Source organism: Oncorhynchus gorbuscha, linkage group LG22, assembly GCF_021184085.1.
Source record: "Oncorhynchus gorbuscha isolate QuinsamMale2020 ecotype Even-year linkage group LG22, OgorEven_v1.0, whole genome shotgun sequence".
In the NCBI taxonomy this organism is placed as follows: domain Eukaryota; kingdom Metazoa; phylum Chordata; class Actinopteri; order Salmoniformes; family Salmonidae; genus Oncorhynchus; species Oncorhynchus gorbuscha.
The window spans coordinates 25,002,409-25,020,201 of record NC_060194.1 but is presented as its reverse complement, the minus strand read 5'-3'; the positions used below and the strand labels follow the sequence as shown (position 1 = coordinate 25,020,201).

Sequence of the window (17,793 nt, the reverse complement as noted above, 5' to 3'; positions counted from 1 at the left end):
CTACACCTAACGGCACAACACCTAACGGCACAACACCTAACGGCACAACACCTAACGGCACAACACCAAACGGCACAACACCAAACGGCAACGGCACAACACCTAACGGCACAACACCAACACCTAACGGCACAACACCTAACGGCACAACACCTAACGGCACAACACCTAACGGCACCACACCTAACGGCACAACACCAAACGGCACAACACCAAACGGCACAACACCAAACGGCACAACACCAAACGGCACAACACCAAACGGCACAACACCTAACGGCACAACACCTAACGGCACAACACCTAACGGCACAACACCAACGGCACAACACCTAACGGCACAACACCAAACGGCACAACACCTAACGGCACAACACCTAACGGCACTACACCTAACGGCAACACCTAACGGCACAACACCTAACGACACCACAAACACCAAACGGGCACAACCAAACGGCACAACACCAAACGGCACAACACAACACCAAACAGCACAACACCTAACGGCACAACACCAAACGGCACAACACCAAACGGCACAACACCTAACGGCACAAAACCTAACGGCACAACACCACCACACCTAACGGCACAACACCAAACGGCACAACACCTAACGGCACAACACCTAACGGCAAACACCTAACGGCAAAACCTAACAACACCAAACAACACCTAACGGCACTACACCTAACGGCACAACACCTAACGACACTACACTTAACGGCACTACACCTAACGGCACAACACCAAACGGCACAACACAACACCTAACGGCACATCACACCTAACGGCACAACACCAAAAGGCACAACACCAAACGACACAACACCAAACGGCACAACACCAAACGGCACAACACCTAACGGCACAACACCTAACGGCACAACACCTAATGGCACAACACCTAATGGCACAACACCTAACGGCACTACACCTAACGGCAAAACACCTAACGGCAAAACACAACACCAAACGGCACAACACAACACCAAACGGCACAACACCTAACGGCACAACACCTAACGGCACAACACCTAACGGCACAACACCTAACGGCACTACACCTAACGGCACAACACCTAACGGCAAAACACCTAACGGCACAACACAACACCAAACGGCACAACACAACACCAAACGGCACAACACCTCTCCACTATTTGACCTAGTTTATGTGTATGTATTGATATGTAGGCACTTATGCCTTGTTTCCAATTGATGTAGTTCTGTCCTTGAGATGTCTATTAATGTTCTGTATTGTGTCATGTTTTGTGTGGACCCCAGGAAGAGTCGCTGCTGCTTTTGCAACAGCTAATGGGGATCCTAAAAAATACCAAATACCAAATGTCCCAGAGATTGTTTGGAATAGGCCATTTCTTTCTCAAATAGAACGACAAGCTGACCAACAGAATAGGTACACTTTTCTACTATGCGGGATAGTAGATTGACATAGACTAGTGATTTTGCTGTTCATTACTCATCTTGTGGGCTGAGGAAAAGTAAATGTGGACAGTTATTCTAACATCTTCAAATTTGGTAAGAAGGACACACACATTTGCAATCTAAATTTGATTTCTGACATTCTGAGCAAGTGGTTGGACACCCTAACTAGGTTACACAGCCAATGCATTACATATGGGTCTGGTAAATTTCTCAAATGTCCGGTCAATTAAAATGCTGCTGGTCACATTTTGCTAACGGAAACCCTTATCTATAGACACAGTTAAATCATACTCTCTATAGAGTGTATAATCCCATTTACTTAATAGACATTTTATCATGAGAGGACTGTGGGCTGCTCACCTCTGTGCTCCCTGAGTCGATGGCTATGTCCACGTTGAGCAGTGATTGTCCCTCGCCTTCGCACACACCTTGCGACCACAACGCACAACAGTGATGCGCCAAGCACTGCCCCGACTCCTCAAAGAAAGACTGGACGTCCACATCTCCTGGGAGGCCGACGTGAGCCAGCTCATCCCACAACCTGCTGGCCTTGTCTGGGTCGGGTAACTCCCCATGGCTCTCAGCTCCACTGGAAGAGAGATGAAGAGGGAGAGATGAGTTAAAATAACTGGAGGTGAGGCGGAGGTAGAAAGAGTTGAAAGAGCAAAGTGATGCAAGCTGGGCAGGAACGAAGAGAGGGATAGAAAACTAAATAGTAAAAGAAGTGATGCAAAGCATAAATGAGAAGAAATAAGGCAGAGAAGAGAGGAGGAGAGATAGGATGAGAGGAAAAATGTTAGAGAGCAGAGAAGGGAGAGCAGTAGAGGAGGAGGAGGGGGTGAAAGCGGGTCGTGACACACAAGAGGCTGGCTGTTCTGTCTCAAGAAATCTGCTGAAAGGGAAACGGTTCCCAGAGTTCCTGCTCTAGTGAGTTGCCGAGCATGCGGAAAATATGGTAAGAGGGAACTAGCATTTAAAAGAACTAGTTGGTTTCAGTAAACAGTAAACACAAAAACAGCCAAAACTGAGAGAGTGAAGGCTAGGATGAGGATGAAGAAGTCATAATGATATTCACTGTATAATGCCTTGTCATTGTTAAGGCCCTCCTGACCAGAGCTTACATATTGTGCAAAATAGGATTAAATTCCATCCTCTATCCCTTTTCTTGAAATTTCCTTCTCCTCTTCACCCTCCGTCCTCTTGCCACCCTCTCTCTGTGGCACAGTCTAGCCTAGAGACACTACCAATCACACTGCTCCAACAATAATGCCTGGCTGGCGTTGGATAGCTGCCAGGCGTGTTGCGGTGGATGTGTGTGTATATATGTACGCTCTGCTCTCTGTGCACATTACGTCACAGGGACCCCAGGGAGAGACACTATTGGCTCCAAAGAACACAAACAAATTAGACAGCTGTCCGAAACACGTCCAAGGAGGGTCCTTTGTTGGCACAGTGCACAGTACGCGCACACACGCACTTACGTGTTAGTCTTACTCTACATGGAATAGTAGGACCATTGGGGACCCCAGCAGGCAGAAATGCTTGCCAAGGGGGAGCAGAGCGGCGCTAATTTAGCTTTCAAGAGCAGAGTGCTAATATGACCTGCTAAACCAGAGTATGATCATCCATTAAGGCCTGTGAGGAGAGTGAATGCACAGGCCTCTCTGCCCTGCGTGTGGATTGTTGATTTAATTTGCGAGGGAAAGGGTGCTAATTTAGCCCTGGAAAGTTCAGAGTTAATGTCTGGAACCCTCTCAGATAATTGATCACATTAGCACAATGTGAGGCGAGAGGTGAGGTGGGGTTCACGAGCAGTCATATACGCACTCAGACCCTTCCTCTGACACAGGAGAGGATGAAATAGTACACAAAGCACTTACTCCGCGCATATGCAATACATTAGCAGACACTCAAGACATCAACTCTGAGATTAGAGTTCAGCTGCCAGCTGAAATCATCCACTATGATGACATGTTGCACACACATCTTTGTTTGCTGCTGTTTTTGTGTCCCTTTGTTTTGATGTTTCTGTGTCATGTTGCTCACTCCCTGTCCAGGCGTCTGTATTGGAAAGGAGTCTGTATGAACAGGCGTCTGTATTGGTAAGGCGTCTTTATTGGCAAGGCCGTTTGGACAGGGGTCTGTATCGGACAGGGGTCTGTATCGGACAGGGGTCTGTATCGGACAGGGGTCTGTATCGGACAGGAGTCTGTATCGGACAGGAGTCTGTATCAGACAGGAGTCTGGATCAGACAGGAGTCTGTATCAGACAAGGGTCTGTATCAGACAAGGGTCTGTATCAGACAAGGGTCTGTATCAGACAAGGGTCTGTATCGGACAGGAGTCTGTATCGGACAGGGGTCTGTATCGGACAGGAGTCTGTATCGGACAGAGGTCTGTATCGGACAGAGGTCTGTCTGTATCGGTCAGGAGTCTGTATCGGACAGGGGTCTGTATCGGACAGGGGTCTGTATCGGACAGGGGTCTGTATCGGACAAGGGTCTGTATCGGACAGGAGTCTGTATCGGACAGAGGTCTGTATCGGACAGAGGTCTGTATCGGACAGGAGTCTGTATCGTCAGGAGTCTGTATCGGACAGGGGTCTGTATCGGACAGGGGTCTGTATCGGACAGGGGTCTGTATCGGACAGGGGTCTGTATCGGACAGGGGTCTGTATCGGACAGGAGTCTGTATCGGACAGGAGTCTGTATGGACAGGAGTCTGTATGGACAGGAGTCTGTATGGACAGGAGTCTGTATGGACAGGTGTCTGTATGGACAGGCAAGGCTGGCCAAATAAACAGCCTGTGACATCAAAGCAGCAGAGAGCCCAGCTCTCGTTCCATACAGCTCGTTAACCGGTTACAGAGGCCATCACAGATTTCACCGTCCCTGCTCGCCCAGACCGGACCAGGCTAGCTCTACCATCCAAACCCTTTCAGACAGCCATGTCATCCAGCCAGCCAGGCCTACTTACTTCTGTGTGCCTCTCTGTCCTGAGCTGGCATCTCCGGCTGCATCACTGGGCTGAGTGGTTCTGTCAACACCGCTGTCATCTCTGCCGTATCCTTTGCTGGCCTTGCTGTGGTCGTTGGCCTGGCCTCCTCCTCCTGTCGCATTGCGCTCGTGTCCAGGCGAGGAGTCGAACACTTGGAGATCCCCCTGACCCAGCAGACTGCGGCCGCCACAGTAACAGAAGGCACAGAGCTGCTCACTGAGAGAGGGAGAGAGGGACTGTCAGTTAATTATATATACCCAGTGGGACATTCAGCCATGCATCATGGTCAGTGACTGGCCGTGAATTACTTCTCTTCGGTTTGGTATGGCACGGTCAGGCGCGAACAAAGCAAGGGTGCACACACACGTCTATATTTGTGTTGCAATTCCCAACAGTATTCCTTTCTTACAACAAACATCTGTGGGAATTGAAAGTTACACGTAGTATGGGCCTTTGATACACATCTACTCAAATCAATAGATTAAGTAACATCCATCCATCCGAGGATCCAAAACAGAGGACCTCGAGCCGCCATAGAGGGAGCAGCAGACAGGCTGGGAGTGAAGGAAAGTAAAGCAAACCAGGCAGATCAGACCAGAGCAGGTTGTACATATTTATCAGGTTGGTTTCTGAGGGAGGAGATGGGTTTGTTAATAAGATCCCTGGAGAGATGCTGCCTGCTTAACTGGTCGGTCCGCCCGCCCCTCTATCCTCCATCACCAGCATCGACAATGCAGTCAGTCTGAAAGATTGATTACAACCTTTAACAGAGTGGCACCTATGACGGGGGGGGGTTATGTTCCCTTTCCCACTCCCGGCTGGTAACTCAATGCTCTGACACACCGGAGATGCCCCCGTACATGTGTGTATTTGTCCATAAATGAGAATATGCATGCAAGCTGTGGTGTCTACATACTGAATGTGTACTGATGAAGAATGATGGATACATACACTATATACACAAAAGTATGTGGACACCCCTTCGGCTATCTCAGTCACAGCTGTTGATGACATGTGTATAACATCGAGCATACAGCCATGCAATCTCCGAAGACAAACATTGGCAGTAGAATGGCCTTACTGAAGAGCTCAGTGACTTTCAACGTGGCACTGTCATAGGATGCCACCCTTCCAACCAGTCAGTTGATCAAATTTCTGCCCTGCTCGAGCTGCCCCGGTGCACTATAAGTGAAGTGGAAACGTCTAGGGGCAACAACGGCTCAGCCCCAAAGTAGAAGGTCACACAACCTCACAGAATGAGACTGTCGAGTGCTGAAGTGCGTAACAATTATCTGTCCTTGGTTGCAACACTCAGTACAGTGATCAAAACTGCCTCTGGAAGCAAGGTCAGCACGAGAACTGATCGTCAGGAGCTTCATGAAATGGGTTTCCATGGCCGAGCAGCCGCACACAAGCCTAAGATCAGGATGAGCAATGTTAAGCTCGCCACCATTGGACTGGAGCAGTGAAACGCGTTCTCTGGATTGATGAATCACGCTGCACCACCCATCTGGTAGTTCGACGGACAACCTGCCCGAATGCATAGTGCCAACTGTAAAGTTTGGTGGAAGATAAATAATGGTCTGGGGCTGGTGTTCATGGTTAGGCTCCTTAGTTACAGTAAAGGGAAATCTTAACGCTACAGCATACAATGACATTCTAGACAATTCTGTGCTTCCAACTTTGTCGCAACAGTTTGGGGAAGGCTCTTTCATCGCCCCCTGTGCACAAAGCAAGGTCCATACAGAAATGGTTTGTCGAGATCGGTGTGGAAGAACTTGACTGGCCTGAACAGAACCCTGACCTCAACTCCATCAAACCTTTGGAATTAATTGGAACACTGACTGCGAGCCAGGTCTAATTGCCCAACATCACTGTCCGACCTCACTAATGCTCTTGTGACTGATTGGAAGCAAGTCCCCGCAGCAATGTTCCAACATCTAGAAATTCTTCCCAAAAGAGTGGAGGCTGTAACAACAGCAAAGGGGGGACCAACTCCATATACAGTGCATTCGGTTCCGAAATGAGCGCTGGAATTCCTCCTCGCTGCGACGGTGTTACTCTGCTCTACTTCCAAACACAGGACCGCAGATACAAATTAATGTACAAGTGCTGTTCGGAATTCGAAACATTGCAACACTTTATTCGGAATCCGGTTGTCCAACTCCAAGCGGCATCAACCGTACGCGAATCCTCGAAGGAACGTGAGAAACGTTCTTTACGGTGTCGACTGTGTTTTTCCACATTTTGTTACGTTACAGCCTCATTCTAAAATGGATTTTAAAAAAATATCTACACAACACCCCATAACTATTTTACTTTTAGATGCGTGTATGGTTGTGAATTGTTCGATACTACTGCACTGTTGGAGCTAGGAACACAAGCATTTCACTACACCAGCAATAATATCTGCTAAATATGTATATGTAACCAATAAAATGTGATTAGATTTTTACATTTTTGAAAATGTATCAAAAAAGAAAAACTGAAATATCATGTTTTCAGTGCTCTGGAGCAGGTTTCCATCAAGGATCTCTTTGTACTTTGCTAGTCTCCCAGTCCCTGCCACTAAAAAATATTCCCACAGTATGATGCTGCCACCACGTGCTTCACTGTAGGGATGGTGCCAGGTTTCCTCCAGACTTGACGCTTGGCATTCAGACCAAAGAGTTCAATCTTGGTTTCATCAGACCAGAGAATTTTGTTTCTCATGGTCTGAAAGTCCATAAGTGGCAAACTCCAAGCGGGCTGTCATATGCCTTTTAATGAGGAGTGGCTTCCGTCTGGCCACTCGAACATAAAGGCCTGATTGGTGGAGTGCTGCAGAGATGGTTGTGCTTCTGGAAGGTTATCCCATCTCTACATCTCTCTGGTGCTCTATTATCGGGTTCATGATCAGGAGGTGACCAAGGCCATTCTCCCCTGATGAATCTGTTTGGCCCGGGCGGCCAGCTCTAGGAAGAGTCTTGGTGGTTCCAAACCTCTTTAGTTTGAGAATGATGGAGGCCACTGTGTTCTTGGGGACCTTCAATGCTGCAGAATTCTTTTGGCACCCTTCCCCAGTTCTGTGCCTCGACACAATCCTCTCATCTCAGAGCTCTGCGGACAATTCCTTCAACCTCATGGCTTGGTTTTTGCTCTGACATGCACTGTCAACTGTGGGACCTTATATAGACAGGTGTGTGCCTTTCCAAATCCTGTCCAATCAGTTGAATTTACCACAGGTGGACTCCAACCAAGTTGTAGAAACATCTCAAGGATGATTAATGGAAACAGGACACACTTGAGCTCAATTCCGAGTCTCATAGCAAAGGGTCAGAATACTTATGTAAATACGGTATTTCTGTTTTTATTTGTAATAAAACTTGAAAATTTTCTAAAAACCTGTTTTCGCTTTGTCATTAAGGGTTTGTGTGTAGATTGATGAGGGGAAAACATATTATATAAATTTAAGAATAAGGCTGGAATGTAACAAAATGTGGAAAAAGTGAAGGGGTCTGAATACTTTCCGAATGCACTAATTGCCCATGATTTTGGAATGAGATGTTCGACAAGCAGGTGTCCACATACACTACATGACCAAAAGTACCACATTAATTAATTAATATACACCGTACATAAAAACAGATCCACCCCTCTTAGCCATGACTTGCTGTGATGGAACTCTCAGACTGACCTGCTTTTAACTCCTCTGTTGGTGATAGGACCAGAAATCTCAGCTGCTTCACAAGTCTGAGGGCTCTGGACCTGGGGAGAAGAGGGCTTCTCTTCCCCCTCCCCTGGTCCTTCAGTGGCACCCACCTCCACACTCTCCACAGGCTGCTTGGCTGGTGTATCTGATGGTGGATGGAGACACAGGGGACAGGGTTTAGGGGTAGAGAAACATGAATATCTACGCATAGAATCTCACGAGTATGTTTCTATATAATCCTACCAGTAATGTATATTTGTGTCAATGGTTAACATGACATTTCAAACCATGCCCTGAAGTAATCACCCATCTACCAAAAGTGATTGAGAATACAGACAAGAACCCTAACTGAAAAAGTTGACTGGTCTAGACTTTTCTTCCATGCAGTTTACTCCAGGTTAGAAACATAAACACCCACTTTGTTAGAGAAAGAGATGGATGGTGGGAATTTGGAGACCATATGCTAGAGCACTGATTGCTGTAAACCCAAGTGGAGCCCAGAGGCAGGCTGCCTGTCATATATGACAACAACAACGTCGACAGAACCACCAATGACACACATCAGACAAACAGAGCAGAGTGTTACTATAAACCTGAAAACACTGTCGTGGCTATTGGCCTCTGGAATAGCATTTTACACAGAGACTTTGAACATTGGCCTATAATTGGATGTCTGACCAGTAACCTCGGAGTGGTTTGGGTTTGTGATCTGTGGTTGGCCTGCTTTGGTACATCCAAAGCAGGCCAACCACTTAGAAAGTTTCTTCAAGTGCAGTCGCAAAAACCATCAAGCGCAATGATGAAACTGGCTCTCACGAGGACCGCCACAGGAAAGGAAGACCCAGAGTTACCTCTGCTGCAGAGGATAAGTTCAAGCCTCAGAAATTGCAGCCCAAATAAATGCTTCACAGAGTTCAAGTAACAGACACATCACAACATCAACTGTTCAGAGGAGACTGTGTGAATCAGGTCTACATGGTCAAATTGCTGCAAAGAAACCACTACTAAAGGACACCAATAAGAAGAAGAGACTTGCTTGGGCCAAGAAACACAAGCAATTGACATTAGACAGGAGGAAATCTGTCCTTTGGTCTAGAGCAACCGCTCGTGTTTTTGTGAGACAACGGTGTCGGTGATCGGATGATCTCCACGTGTTGTTCCCACCATAAAGCATGGAGGTGGTGGTGTTATGATGTGGGGGTGCTTTGCTGGTGACACTGTTGGTGATTTATTTAGAATTCAAGGCACACTTAACCAGCATGGCTACCACAACATTCTGCAGCGATATGCCATCACATCTGGTTTGGGCTTAGAGGAACTATCATTTGTTTTTCAACAGGACAATGACCCAACACACCTCCAGACTGTGCAATGGCTATTTTACCAAGGAGAGTGATGGAGTGCTGCATCAGATGACCTGGCCTCCACAATCACCTGACCTCAACCAAATTGAGATGGTTTGGGGTCGGGCCGCAGAGTGAAGGAAAAGCAGCCAACAAGTGCTTAGCATATGTTGGAAAAGCATTCCAGGTGAAGCTAGATGAGAGAAAGCCAAGAGTATCAAAGCAAAGGGTGGCTATTGAAGAATCTCAAATATATTTGGATTTGTTTAACAATTTTTTGGTTACTACATGATTCCATGTGTGTTATTTCATTGCTTTGATGTATTCACTATTATTCTACAAATAATGAAAAACCCTTGAATGAGTAGGTGTTCTAAAATTTTGGACAGGTAGTGTAGAGTTCCGTGTTCAGGTTTGATGGTCAGCAATGTATGAATAACTGATTGTTATGGCGATTGGCTTGAAAGGAATGGTAACGTTACAAGAAAGGAGAGTGAAACAGACACAGGAAGGATTGGTACTAATGTTATGTCATGACCTCGGTGTAGACCCTTTTATTCATAGGTTGTATGTTCTTGACCTCATTTGTACACACCGCACGAAGGGCCAAGACTATTTTAAAGACACATTGTGAGGGAAGTTCCATTTTGATCCAACTACCTGGTGAGAAAGCAGAAAGTATGCTACTGCAGAGTCAGCTTGCAAGAACAGCCAAAATGGAACTTTAGAGGCCAGTCATTAAATGCAATAACAGAATAGAGTGATTGTGTAACTTGTTATTCAGAATTGGGAACTTCGAACAAAAAAATCCATACCCATTGTTAAAGCAAGGTAAAATAACAACTCTCACCCCCAGCACAAACGCACACACACAGCTGAGAACAAAAAGCCATTGGAAAAATGAACAGAATCCCTCCAACTATAGAGAGAGCGAGGGAGAGGCAGCGAGGGAGAGGCAGCGAGGGAGAGGCAGCGAGAGAGCGCAGGAGGGAGGCAGCGAGAGAGCGCAGGAGGGATGCAGAGAGAGAGGCAGAGAGAGAGAGAGAGAGAGAGAGGGAGGCATGACATCACTGACATGGACCCCTCCTCCATTAGTGTCACTGTCAGACCACAGACACCATTGTCAGATCAAAGTGTTTCAAAAAAATAATTACCAGCAATACTCACTCAAAAAAAAACAGCCCAACAAAATGTACAAATCGTACAGATAGGCTTCAAACAGTGCAGAGAAATTAAATGAAACAAACTCAAATGAAATTAGCTCTATACAGGTCTTCAATAAATAAGATGTCAATTCAACTCCTAGAAAAATCCATTGAATATTTTAAGAGGATCAAAAGCAAATCTGAGAAAAGCAAAGAAATACAACATCAGAAAGAAAAATCTAAACGTTGTTGAAATGTTTTTTTTATAACGAATGTAAAACAATTAGAAACCATCAAACACAAATGGAAAATGGAAAACATAAGCAGCAAAACAACCCAGAGCTACGCTATGACTATTATGAAACTCTGAAACAGTATAAATATACAGTCGTGGTCAAAAGTTTTGAGAATGACACAAATATTAATTTCCAAAGTTTGCTGCGTCAGTGTCTTTAGATATTTTTGTCAGATGTTACTATGGAATGCTGAAGTATAATTACAAGCATTTCATAAGTCTCAAAGGCTTTTATTGACAAGTACATGAAGATAATGCAAAGAGTCAATATTTGCAGTGTTGATCCCTTCTTTTTCAAGACCTCTGCAATCCGCCCTGGCATGCTGTCAATTAACTTCTGGGCCACATCCTGACTGATGGCACCCCATTCTTGCATAATCAATGCTTGGAGCTTGTCAGAATTTGTGGTGTTTTGTTTGGCCACCCGCCTCGAGGATTGACCACAAGTTCTCAATGGGATTAAGGTCTGGGGAGTTTCCTGGCCATGGACCCAAAATATCTATGTTTTGTTCCCCGAGCCACTTAGTTATCACTTTTGCCTTATGGCAAGGTGCTCCATCATGCTGGAAAAGGCATTGTTTGTCACCAAACTGTTGCTGGATGGTTGGAAGAAGTTGGTCTCGGAGGATGTGTTGGTACCATTCTTTATTCATGGCTGTGTTTTTAGGCAAAATTGTGTGAGCCCACTCCCTTGGCTGAGAAGCAACCCCACACATGAATGGTCTCAGGATGCGTTACTGTTGGCTTGACACAGAACTAATGGTAGTGCTCACCTTGTCTTCTCCGGACAAGTTTTTTTTCCGGATGCCCCAAACAATCGGAAAGGGGATTCATCAGAGAAAATGACTTTACCCCAGTCCTCAGCAGTCCAATCCCTGTACCTTTCGCAGAATATCAGTCTGTCCCTGATGTTTTTCCTGGAGAGAAGTGGCTTCTTTGCTGCCCTTCTTGACACCGGGCCATCCTCCAAAAGTGTTCACCTCACTGTGCGTGCAGATGCCTGCAGCCATTTCTGAGCAAGCTCTGTACCGGTGGTGCCCCGATCCTGCAGCTGAATCAACTTTAGGAGATGGTCCTGGCGCTTGCTGGACTTTCTTGGGAGCCCTGAAGCCTTCTTCACAACAATTGAACTGCTCTCCTTGTAGTTCTTGATGATCCGATAAATGGTTGATTTAGGTGCAATCTTACTAGCAGCAATATCCTTACCTGTGAAGCCCTTTTTGTGCAAAGCAATGATGACGGCACGTATTTCCTTACAGGTAACCATGGTTGACAGGAAGAACAGTGATTCCAAGCACCACTCTGTTTTTGAAGCTGTCTGTTATTCGAACTCAATCAGCATGACACAGTGATCTCCAGCCTTGTCCTCGTCAACACTCACACCTGTGTTAACGAGAGAATCACTGACATGACGTCAGCTGGTCCTTTTGTGGCAGGGCTGAAATGGAGTGGAAATGTTTTTAGGGGGATTCAGTTCATTTGCATGGCAAAGAGGGCCTTTGCAATTAATTGCAATTCATCTGATCACTCTTCATTCTGGAGTATATGCAAATTGCCATCATACAAACTGAGGCAGCAGACTTTGTGAAAATTAAAAATTAAATATTAATATTAATAAAAAATTAATATTTCTCAAAACTTTTGGCCACGACTGTACATTAAAATGCAAGAAATTGAATTATACCGTTAAGACACTTGACTAAATTTAAAAACTAATTGATAAAAATATGTTCTGGGACATGTGATTATCTTAATTTACCGAGGTTAGCTAGCCATCTATTTGTCGTCCTTAACGTAGGAGACTCTGCTAGTTAGCCAACAGCTAGCCAACAGCTAGCCGACAGCTAGCCGACAGCTAGCCAACAGCTAGCCAACGTCTACCGAATAGACTCAACAACCCGGTCGCATTCACAGGTAGTATCACATTTTCATTTCATTTCATTACAGTACAACATTACAGTACAACGGTTTGATTTGTTTGATCGTAGCTAGCTACATAGCTAGCTACATAGCCGTCTGTGTATTAAAGATAATTGCCAGCTAGCCTACAAAGTCAACAACGCAGCCACTGCCAGCTAGCCTACTTCAGCAGTACTGTATCATTTTAATCATTTTAGTCAATAAGATTCTTGCTACGTAAGCTTAACTTCCTGAACATTCGAGACGTGTAGTCCACTTGTCATTCCAATCTCCTTTGCATAAGCGTAGCCTCTTCTGTAGCCTGTCAACTATGTGTCTGTCTATCCCTGTTCTCTCCTCTCTGCACAGACCATACAAACGCTCCACACCGCATGGCCGCGGCCACCCTAATCTGGTGGTCCCAGCGCGCACGACCCACGTGGAGTTCCAGGTCTCCGGTAGCCTCTGGAACTGCCGATCTGCGGCCAACAAGGCAGAGTTCATCTCAGCCTATGCCTCCCTCCAGTCCCTCGACTTCTTGGCACTGACGGAAACATGGATCACCACAGACAACACTGCTACTCCTACTGCTCTCTCTTCGTCCGCCCATGTGTTCTCGCACACCCCGAGAGCTTCTGGTCAGCGGGGTGGTGGCACCGGGATCCTCATCTCTCCCAAGTGGTTATTCTCTCTTTCTCCCCTTACCCATCTGTCTATCGCCTCCTTTGAATTCCATGCTGTCACAGTTACCAGCCCTTTCAAGCTTAACATCCTTATCATTTATCGCCCTCCAGGTTCCCTCGGAGAGTTCATCAATGAGCTTGATGCCTTGATAAGCTCCTTTCCTGAGGACGGCTCACCTCTCACAGTGCTGGGCGACTTTAACCTCCCCACGTCTACCTTTGACTCATTCCTCTCTGCCTCCTTCTTTCCACTCCTCTCCTCTTTTGACCTCACCCTCTCACCTTCCCCCTCTACTCACAAGACAGGCAATACGCTCGACCTCATCTTTACTAGATGCTGTTCTTCCACTAACCTCATTGCAACTCCCCTCCAAGTCTCGGACCACTACCTTGTATCCTTTTCCCTCTCGCTCTCATCCAACACCTCCCACACTGCCCATACTCGGATGGTATCGCGCCGTCCCAACCTTCGCTCTCTCTCCCCCGCTACTCTCTCCTCTTCCATCCTATCATCTCTTCCCTCTGCTCAAACCTTCTCCAACCTATCTCCTGATTCTGCCTCCTCAACCCTCCTCTCCTCCCTTTCTGCATCCTTTGACTCTCTATGTCCCCTATCCTCCAGGCCGGCTCGGTCCTCCCCTCCCGCCCCGTGGCTCGACGACTCATTGCGAGCTCACAGAACAGGGCTCCGGGCAGCCGAGCGGAAATGGAGGAAAACTCGCCTCCCTGCGGACCTGGCATCCTTTCACTCCCTCCTCTCTACATTTTCCTCCTCTGTCTCTGCAGCTAAAGCCATTTTCTACCACTCTAAATTCCAAGCATCTGCCTCTAACCCTAGGAAGCTCTTTGCCACCTTCTCCTCCCTCCTGAATCCCCCCCCCTCCTTCCTCTCTGCAGATGACTTCGTCAACCATTTTGAAAAGAAGGTCGACGACATCCGATCCTCGTTTGCTAAGTCAAACGGCACCGCTGGTTCTGCTCACACTGCCCTACCCTGTGCTCTGACCTCTTTCTCCCCTCTCTCCAGATGAAATCTCGCGTCTTGTGACGGCCGGCCGCCCAACAACCTGCCCGTTTGACCCTATCCCCTCCTCTCTTCTCCAGACCATTTCCGGAGACCTTCTCCCTTACCTCACCTCGCTCATCAACTCATCCCTGACCGCTGGCTACGTCCCTTCCGTCTTCAAGAGAGCGAGAGTTGCACCCCTTCTGAAAAAACCTACACTCGATCCCTCCGATGTCAACAACTACAGACCAGTATCCCTTCTTTCTTTTCTCTCCAAAACTCTTGAACGTGCCGTCCTTGGCCAGCTCTCCCGCTATCTCTCTCTGAATTACCTTCTTGATCCAAATCAGTCAGGTTTCAAGACTAGTCATTCAACTGAGACTGCTCTTCTCTGCATCACGGAGGCGCTCCGCACTGCTAAAGCTAACTCTCTCTCCTCTGCTCTCATCCTTCTAGACCTATCGGCTGCCTTCGATACTGTGAACCATCAGATCCTCCTCTCCACCCTCTCCGGGTTGGGCATCTCTGGCGCGGCCCACGCTTGGATTGCGTCCTACCTGACAGGTCGCTCCTACCAGGTGGCGTGGCGAGAATCTGTCTCCTCACCACGCGCTCTCACCACTGGTGTCCCCCAGGGCTCTGTTCTAGGCCCTCTCCTATTCTCGCTATACACCAAGTCACTTGGCTCTGTCATAACCTCACATGGTCTCTCCTATCATTGCTATGCAGACGACACACAATTAATCTTCTCCTTTCCCCCTTCTGATGACCAGGTGGCGAATCGCATCTCTGCATGTCTGGCAGACATATCAGTGTGCATGACGGATCACCACCTCAAGCTGAACCTCGGCAAGACGGAGCTGCTCTTCCTCCCGGGGAAGGACTGCCCGTTCCATGGTCTCGCCATCACGGTTGACAACTCCATTGTGTCCTCCTCCCAGAGCGCTAAGAACCTTGGCGTGATCCTGGACAACACCCTGTCGTTCTCAACTAACATCAAGGCGGTGGCCCGTTCCTGTAGGTTCATGCTCTACAACATCCGCAGATACGACCCTGCCTCACACAGGAAGCGGCGCAGGTCCTAATCCAGGCACTTGTCATCTCCCGTCTGGATTACTGCAACTCGCTGTTGGCTGGGCTCCCTGCCTGTGCCATTAAACCCCTACATCTCATCCAGAACGCCGCAGCCCGTCTGGTGTTCAACCTTCCCAAGTTCTCTCACGTCACCCCGCTCCTCCGCTCTCTCCAATGGCTTCCAGTTGAAGCTCGCATCCGCTACAAGACCATGGTGCTTGCCTACGGAGCTGTGAGGGGAACGGCACCTCAGTACCTCCAGGCTCTGATCAGGCCCTACACCCAAACAAGGGCACTGTGTTCATCCACCTCTGGCCTGCTCGCCTCCCTACCACTGAGGAAGTACAGTTCCCGCTCAGCCCAGTCAAAACTGTTCGCTGCTCTGGCCCCCAAATGGTGGAACAAACTCCCTCACGACGCCAGGACAGCGGAGTCAATCACCACCTTCCGGAGACACCTGAAACCCCACCTCTTTAAGGAATACCTAGGATAGGATAAGTAATCCTTCTCACCCCCCTTTAAGATTTAGATGCACTATTGTAAAGTGACTGTTCTACTGGATGTCATAAGGTGAATGCACCAATTTGTAAGTCGCTCTGGATAAGAGCGTCTGCTAAATGACTTAAATGTAATGTAAATGTAATGTGGAACAATTTAAGCATGACAAAGAAGAATTAGCCATGGAGGAATTTGGAAGACAAATTAATATAATCTATACAAAAACATCCCACAAAAAGACTTCCAGCATAACCAATTACAAATTCAAGAAATATTGAATATCCTTGAATCACTCATTAAAAACAACCAAAATCTATTAGATTACCCAATAACCCAACAACAACAAAATGAAAAGTTCAAATCTATAAAACCAAAGAAAGCGTGTGGTCTAAATAAAATGAGATATGAAATGCTGAAAAACAACACAACTGAGTTGCAAAATGCTGTGCTTAAATTGTTCAACATGGTACTACACTGAATGAGCATCTAAAATGCAGCACGCAACAATTTCAAAAGATTATACTGAGTTACAGTTCATATAAGGAAATCAGTCAATTTAAATTAATTAATTAGATCCTAATCTATGGATTTCACATGACTGGAAATAAGGATATACATCTGTTGGTCAAAGATAAAGGTATGCATGCGTGTGGATCAGAAAACCAGTCAGTTTCTGGTGTGACCACCATTTGCCTCAAACAGCGTGACACATCTCCTTCACGTAGAGTTGATTAGACTGTTGATTGTGGCCTGTGGAATGTTGTCCTACTCCTCTTTAATGGCTGTGCGAAGTTGCTAGATTCTCTAAATTCTAAATTCTCTAAAATGACGTTGGAGGCGGCTTATGGTAGAGAAATTAATAATTTATCTGGCAAAAGCTCTGGTGGACATTCCTGCAGTCAGCATGTCAATTGCACGCTCTCTCAAAACACGAGACGTGTGGCATTGTCTTGTGTGACAAAATTGCACATTTTAGAGTGGCCTTTTATTGTCTTCCAATTGGCTCATTCATCCCCCCTCCTCTCCCCTGCAACTATTCCCCAGGTCATTGCTCTAAATGAGAATGTGTTCTCAGTCAACTTACCTGGTAAAATAAGGGTTAAATAAATAAAGGTGAACCTGTTTAATCATCTTCTTGATATGCCACACCTGTCAGGAGATGGATTATCTTGGTGAAGGAGAAATGCTCACTAACAGGGATGTAAACAAATTTGTGCAGAAAATTTGAGAGAAATACGCTTTTTGTGCATATTAAACATTTCTAGGATCTTTTATTTCAGCTCACAGAACATGACACCAACACTTTACATGTTGTGTTTACATTTTTGTTCAGTGTAACTTCTAGCTGCTTTCCTGATGTCTGGAACCAGGGGCTCATCTCCCCCATCTCCTCAAATCAGACCCTAAAAATGACAGGGGAATTTACATAAACAGCAACTTTGGAAAGGTTTTCTGTAGCGGTTTCAATTCAAGAATCAAAACCTTCCTTCAAGAATTTGTCTTACACGTAAAGGTCAAATAGGCTTTCTCCATAACCATTACACTACTGACCATATATACACACCTTAGACACACTAATGAATAAACACACCCACCAAAAAAGAGGGCAAAATCTCAATAAAGCTTGCTTTAAAAAAGCATTTGATTCTATTTGGCACAAAGATCTATTCTTCAAAATTCTCCACAGTGGGCTTGGTGGTAAGGTGTATGACT

The 17,793-nt window shown here is 46.4% G+C and overlaps 1 protein-coding gene across 1 annotated transcript in view; it reads right to left on the bottom strand.

Annotated features, from left to right (window-relative positions):
• LOC124010018 (histone-lysine N-methyltransferase 2C-like) overlaps nt 1–17,793 on the bottom strand; it is a 139,952-nt gene that overhangs the window by 97,753 nt on the left and 24,406 nt on the right. The window contains 3 exon segments of the mRNA XM_046322321.1: nt 1,810–2,038; nt 4,426–4,662; nt 8,123–8,282. Coding sequence (XP_046178277.1) covers nt 1,810–2,038; nt 4,426–4,662; nt 8,123–8,282 — 626 coding nt within the window.